General features: G+C 43.6%; 1 protein-coding gene across 1 annotated transcript in view; it reads left to right on the top strand.

The window, feature by feature from the left end:
* The window catches only part of IL5RA (interleukin 5 receptor subunit alpha), an 11,712-nt gene that overhangs the window by 2,868 nt on the left and 1,483 nt on the right, over nucleotides 1-7,361 (top strand). Inside the window, exons 7-10 of the mRNA XM_031061633.1 lie at nucleotides 244-389; nucleotides 807-945; nucleotides 2,238-2,334; nucleotides 6,749-6,830. Of these exons, the coding sequence (XP_030917493.1) occupies nucleotides 244-389; nucleotides 807-945; nucleotides 2,238-2,334; nucleotides 6,749-6,830 (464 nt within the window). The remainder of the gene's footprint in view (nucleotides 1-243; nucleotides 390-806; nucleotides 946-2,237; nucleotides 2,335-6,748; nucleotides 6,831-7,361) is intronic.

The raw sequence follows: 7,361 nt of genomic DNA, 5'->3' as shown, positions 1-7,361 counted from the left end.
TCTTTCCCTGGTAATCTAAATTTCAAAAAATTTTAAGTGGATTTTCCAAACAGTTTTCCTATAATTATTACCAGAAATGTAGTTATTCCTCTTAAATCCTTATCTTTTCAGTGCAAAAAGGGAAATAAATGCAATAATTATAGGTCCTACTTGGAAACACTCTCAGGTTATAAAATGCTCCAGGTTTTTCGTATTTAAACTTGTCTCTATAAATAACTCAGGTGTATGGTTTTCTTTTTGCAGAGAAAGTGAATATTCCCAGAAATATCAGCATATCCCTGGAGCAAAACGATCTCCTGGCCACGTGGGAGAAGCCAATTTCTCCTTTCCACGAGGAATGTTTTGAATATGAATTTTATCTCATCAACCTGAAGTCAGGTAACAAGCAGGTAATTGCTCCTCCAGCATCCAAGATTATCCAACATTCCTGTCCTCTCTAGCTGGAATCTGCCTTCCTCTTTTCCTCAATGCCATTTCAATCTGCAACAAACCATCCCCAAGGAACTTGGGGAAGCAGGACAAAATTGGATTTATTCAGCTTATGCATCTGGGTTCAGAACAGTTTTTACCATTTAGAAAATGCTGCATTAAGAATCTGCAGGAAGAATGGAGAAATGAGGCATTTCCCAGGAATTTTCTCTGGAATATTGGTGTGTTAGGAGAAGTTACACCTATAAAAATGGGATTCTTACCTCCAAAGCAAGGCCAGCAGCTTGCAGTTAATAGAAACAATAAAAATTTGAATTTGTTTTCTGAATGGTTGAGTCTTAATTAATCTCTGACAGCACAAATTGTGTTCCTGACAGATCCTGAGTCTCTCCTCCAGCAGTTTCCAGCTGCGGGTGGATGCCAGCAGCAGATATTCCATCAGGATCAGGGCCAACCTCAACCACATCTGCCGTGCCCCAGGAGTCTGGAGTGACTGGAGTGACATCATTTATGTTGGTGAGAATTCCCAATATTCCACTGCTAACTGGGGAGCCAATGCTGCCTCATCAGGAGCCTGCCCAGAATTCTCACAGGAAACAGAAAAAACAGAGATTTGAAGGAAAAACCTGACTTGTTAATGCCAAGGGGATTTAAATCCGTTCCATTAAAAACAAACTAATTGCAAGAAGATTGTTTTTAAGCAATGCTTTGTGAAATTTCCAGAGGTTGCTTTAAACTCAAGGCCTTTTCTTGCATCACTGCAGTTTTTTCAGGTTTTTGCCTGCTCCCATTGTGATGTTCATGCTGGAAATAAATATGAGAGGCCACATCAGCCATTGATTCACTGAAATTCTCACCCTTTCAATGCTGAGGGAAAAAAGAACATTCTTTTAGCATCTTTTAACATCTTTTAGCATCCCCACTGCCGGGGAGCAATGCTGCCTAATCAGGAGCGTGCCAACATCACAAAATTCTAATAGGAAACAGGAAAACAGAGCTTTGAATTTAATTTACTGAAATTGTCTCACCCCTTAAATGCTGGGAGAAAAAAAAGAACTTGATTTTAGCATCTTTGGAGCCTGATATTTGCCCCATGCTGTTTTGTATTTCCTGCTTGCTGACCAAGTTGTTGTGGAAATAACAGTTCCTTTATCACTGCACGTTATCAACTGTTTGTTCTTAGACATCCTCCTTTGCTCTTATCTTTGGAGTTTCTCAACTTCCTTGTTTTCACTTAAAAATACTCTGTTACACTCCTGTTTACTACATTTCCCCTCTTGTACCAGGAATTCACATTTTCAGGGTTTTGCCTCCTTTCTCCAACACATCCCCTTGACCTCCCCACCTGGCTCACACAGCAAACGTGGAAAATTCATTCTGATGGCAAAACAAAGTTGGTCTTCCCTAAAAATTTATTTAAATCTCAACAATATCCAAGGACAGGACCACTTAATCCAGTTTTTCTCATGGAAAGGAATTTTTAGGGGCTTGTTGCAGGTCGTTGGCACAATACAGGTTCCTGCCACTTTCTCAGCCACTTGTTCTCTCCTTTATTTCAAAATAAAAGAAAATTATTGCTGAAATCAGAAATTCAGTGCCATGGAAACTCTTCTTGAAGCTCTACATTTCTACAAATCTACAATTTGTTATTCTAGATATCAAGTCTTCAGAATCTGCATGTTAATTTGTTTTCTGAATGCAACCACATTAAGCATCTAATGAAATAGTTACAATATTTAAATTCTAAACACATTTCAAATAATCTGTACTAAAATAATACATTTAATTTTTTTTCCCTTGAAATTCAGGACAAAATAAAATGGAGAATTCCATAGCCTGGATTCTCACTCTGCTCTGTGTGTCCACATCCTGCACACTGCTGTTTGTTGCTATAATATGCCAAATGTAAGTATTAGCATTTTTTTTTAAATTACAATATAACCAAGGGCCAGGTATTCAACAAGTGTGGGGGGATGTCACAAGCTTTGCTTAATTCTGAGCAAAAGCTGAGTTTGCCTAAATATACAAAGCAAAAATAATTAGCCCCATTAATTATCAATAATAACATTCAGCAAAATTGGTGGGGTAAGAGAGTTATTCAATTTAATCTTGTACAACAAACCCATATATTGAGTGAGGTGAATTTGTTAAAATTTGTTAAAATCTGTTTGTCCTTATCTCATTTCTTCATTAAATGCATCTGACTGGGTCAGTGATTTCCCCAGGAATCTTCATTTATCCCTGGTGAAAGCTGCTCAGAGCATCCTTCATGGCCAAAATACCCAGACCTCTTTGAGTATTTCAAATATTGAATTTATTTTTAATTATACTCTGGCTCTGGATGCTATATATAGCAAAGGCCAGAACTCCCCAAATGTGCAGTGAAGAAGCCCAGCTACACTTTGGATTTGTGTCTGTGACAGCCAAATCATAAGTGATGGATTAAAGGCTCCATGTAATTAGAAGTTTCTCCCTGAAACATGCAGCAAGCAGCAATTACCAGTCCACAATAAACACATCTCTCCTTAATGGAAGTGCTAATTCCCTATTAATTTCTTTAGTGCCTTTTTATTTGTTGCTCATCCTGATGCATCCTTGGCTGTTCTCCTGTCCCTGCTGTGTTTCCTTTATCCAACAAAGGTGTTGTGGACAGGATGCTCCAAGAGGATAACTGAGATGAACTCTGCCTGTGGGAGCTGTTCTCAGGGCTCTGCTCAGGAGGGTTCTGGCACGAGCAGCACAGGGAGTTTCTCCCTGTGGAATTTGTAGGCAACCCCAACAAGGGCAGCGATGAGAATCCTGACTCCATGTTTCAGAAGGCTGATATATTATTTTATGCTATATATTATATTAAAAGAAAATGATATACTAAAACTACACCAAAGAAAGAGAAAGGAGACATCAGAAGGCTAGCAAAGAATGAATAATAAAATCTTGTGACTGCTCATAGCCTCGACACAGCTGGACTTCTGATTGGTCATTAATTAAAAACAATTTCACATGCTGGGTAAACAATTCTCCAAATCACATTCCAAAGCAGCAAAACATGGAGAAGCTGAAGCTCCCCAGCTTCTCAGGAGAAAAGATTCTGGCAAAGGATTTTTCATAAAAAAATGTCAGTGACAATCCCCATGTCACACACCTGTCCTCAGCTATGCAGCCTTGATGTCTTGCTGAAAATCCCCAAATTTCTCTTACTTACATGATTCTTTTATGGATTGACCTGGAGCTGGAGGTCTCCCCTGCTCCAGCATCATCTCCAGCTCTCTCCTCTCTCTTTGGGACAGCAGAGCCAACACCAGTTAGCAGCAGTTTGCTCCATGCTTCCTGTGGAGTTCTGACAGCATTTGAAAATTACATTTATCCCCTTTGGAGATCCTGGAACACACACAGGGGAAGAAATAAATCCAGGGTACAATTCTACTCAACTTGGAGATGCTGCACTAATTTATTTTATGATTTTAATCCAAATTTCAGGGAGCTTTTCCAGGTTCAGCTGCTTGCTGCTACCTTGGTTGCTCCCAGGAGTTTCTCTCCAGTGTAAAATTCCCCAATGCTCAAAGGCTCATTACTTTCTCTCTTTGCCAACATGATGAAAATTTTACCTCCCTGCTTCTCTGAATTTCATGGAGCTGCTCACCTTATTTCACCCTTCCCTGCTGCTCCTTGCTCCTTCTCCTTCTCTAATCCCCAGCCTGCCCTGGGAGGATGGGCAAGTGTACGAAGATGAAACACAGGGTTGTACCTGCAGATATTAAAAAAAGAAAAATTGAGCAGGTTTCCTAGATCACAGTTTCATTAGTAGTCTCTGTTTTTACTGCTCTTGAAAATTCATGAAGTGCACTCTGCAATTCAAGCCACGGAATCGTTTCAAATTTCGTGTGATTTCAGCCATTATAAGGAATTTCATTACAGCAAAGAGCTCCATAAATTTTTCTGTGTACTTGCAGGCATCAGGGTTAAAGCCCACCATTTGGGAGGAGTGCTGCAAGGCAAAGGGGCCCTCTGGGACTGTTTGGGCAGGCTCTTCCCTTCACTCGCTTGCAGAGGCTGATGGGGTTAGAGTCTTGATAAAAACCACAATTGAATGCTCTCCTGGTTTGCTCTCTGCCTTTAGCAGTGAGCACTGTACTTCCCCAGGAATAACATTTTCTCCTGTGAGCCCACAGGAGGATGGAGTCAGGAACTTGCTCTGGCATGAGGGCACTCAGTGCCCTCCACACCCCAAAATCAGTGTGGTCACCCAGGTACCCCCCCTTCTGCACCCTCAGCAGCCCATGGGCCACCAGCCAGCTCTGGAAAACCTCCATGGGGAATCTCAGGGGAGGCACTCTGACATAGAGTTAAACCAAATACCTCCTCAATCTCATCCCAGAGCAAGGAGAGCTTGTTCTCCTGCTTGTTTATCATGTTTATCTCCAGCCTTTCCGTGTCACAGCCTGTGGGAAGAGTGGAAATTTCAGAAAGGCAGACACAGCGCAAAGCCCAGACCCTGAAATGCTGATTTAAGGCACCAGGGTCCTGTGGGGTGTGTCCAAGGCCTGAAGGTCCAAGCAGTGACAATGGAAAAAGGCTGTGCCTTAACCTGTGGAGAAAGAGATACCTGGGATGCTGTTTGTGACAAGATCTTTAACCACATAACTCTGGCTTTTCAGTAACCTCCAAAAAAGAACAGAACCATTCTGAGGGCACCACCCCAGCAGCGACCTGAGGGGCAAAGCAGCCCTCATGGACACACTTCTGCCTCATTTCTCATGGGCATTTGTGCACCTTCCCTAAGTGCTCCCCTTCCAGAAGTGACATGTAATTACTGCTTTTGCTGCCTCAATAAATAATTTTGGTATGGCTCCATCAAAATCTTTTCTTGGCAAACAGCACAACGAGGAACACACCAATCAACAAAAAAAAAAAAGCAAGTGTTTCCCCCAAAACACCTCACACCCTGTTTTTCCTGCCCATATTCCCATTTGTGGCTGTACAATTCCCTCCCAAAGCCTCATCCTGTGCAGCAGAGGGGAGACATCCCACAGCTCGTGTCTGTGGGGTGTGTGGCCCTTCCCTTCACCTGATAATTAATGAAGCATCAATGTCACCTTCAAGGCAGCAGCAGCTCAGGAAGGTTTAGTTCCAGGCTGACAGACAGAAAATATTATTCCTCCTCACCAGGAGAATAGTAATAGGATAAAGGTAAACTTGACAGAACTCAGAAAGCTTCTGGAAGAAGAATAGACCTAAGAACATAAGCACTGAACTAAGCAGACATCAGCCAGAGGGATTGTCACAAAATAAAGGGGGCAGAGGAGCAGATCTGCCCTTGGTGCCTGAACACATCTCTGCTTCCTCCAGAACAGACCCTGGGTACCAATTCTGGGCTGAGCACTCCTCACTCGGGCCAAGTTCCCACTGAACCTGCCCCTTTTGGCCATGGTGCTATCCAGGGCTGGAGACAGCGAGGGTGTTCAGCAGCAGGACAGTGAGAGGCATGCACCACAGACAAGGAACAGTCCCCTCTGCTGTCACAAAGCCCCTGTGCTGAGAGCCCAGGCAGTGGCAGGCAGGGAGGGGGTCTCAGGGGAGTGAGCAGCATGGGTTATCACAGCACTGAGCACATCCATTTGCTGCCAGCTGTCCCTGGTGCCTTCCCCTGCCTGCTCCCAGCTCCCTTGGCACACAGTTATTTGTGGTTGCTCTCCTGCCACCAGGCACTGGCAGTTTATGGCCAGACACCAAAGCCTGAGCACGAGGCAGCTTGTCCTGGCTGTCCAAACGAGGCACCTGACAGCAGAGCCCTTGGGAGGAGCAGTGTGAACAGACAGATCAGAGCAGTTCAGCTCTCCCCAGACAGCCCCAAAAGCCCTGGCACGGGATGGGGACAGCCTCACCCACCCCTCCTGTCACCTGCCCGTCCCCAGGGCCCAGAGGTGTCCTGTGAGGAGTGGCACAGCTGCCAGCCCCAGGGGGGACCATTACTTGTTGGAACCCTAACTGCTAAGAATTTTTAACTTTCAGGGCTAACAAACACTAAAATAAAAACCATTCCACAAAAACATTATGTTTAACCAGAAACCATAAAAAAACCTTCCAAAATTAAATTATAAAACTAAAATTATAAATAAATAATTTAAATAAAAGTGTATTATATCACATAATAAAAAAATTAAACTGTAACTTAGCAGTTAGGGTTCCAACAATCATCCCTGACAGGAAGTGATGCAGGCAGAGTTGGCTGCTCCTGGGGCTCAGCATGTGCTGCTGCTTGGGCCCCTCATCCCCCAGGAACAGCAACCCTCTCACATCCCCCCACTGCTGTTTCTTACAGAAACCACGTTTGGAGTAAACTGTTCCCACCAATCCCAACGCCCAGCAACAAATTCCGAGACCCTTTCCCCATTGACTATGAGGTAAATAAACTTTTTTTTCTTTTTTTTTTTAAAACTAAAATGAATGCTTTTGTTTATGTGCTGCTTTTTACCTGTAAGGCTAAGAGCAAAGATAAAATCACTAAATCTCAAAAAGATCACCAAGACCATCAAGTCCAACCCCATGGCCACTAACCCCATTGGATTTAGCAATTCCTGAGGCTGTTTTTGCCATCCTCCCTGGTGTGGGAGATTCTCACCTCGCTGTGTGGCTGCTTCCTTTGCCCAGGTCCCAGTCTGCTGCTGCTCTGGCTTTGCTTGCAGGTGTTGTGGTTTGGGAAGGGTTAAAAATGAACAGAAGGGTTAAAAAGGAACAGAAGGGTTAAGTGGAATTGTCTGGGTTTTCCCTTTGCTGGCTCCATTCCTGACTCCAGCAGAATTCCTCTCCAGGTTTTCCCTTTGCTGGCTCCATCCCTGACTCCAGCAGAATTCCTCTCCAGGTTTTCTCTTTGCCAGCTCCATTCCTGACTCCAGCAGAATTCCTCTCCAGGTTTTCCCTTTGCCGGCTCCATT

This window comes from Geospiza fortis, unplaced genomic scaffold (genome assembly GCF_000277835.1).
Source record: "Geospiza fortis unplaced genomic scaffold, GeoFor_1.0 scaffold128, whole genome shotgun sequence".
Taxonomy (NCBI): Eukaryota; Metazoa; Chordata; class Aves; order Passeriformes; family Thraupidae; genus Geospiza; species Geospiza fortis.
Note: the sequence above shows the minus strand (reverse complement) of the source record. Positions and strands in the feature narration are given on the sequence as shown.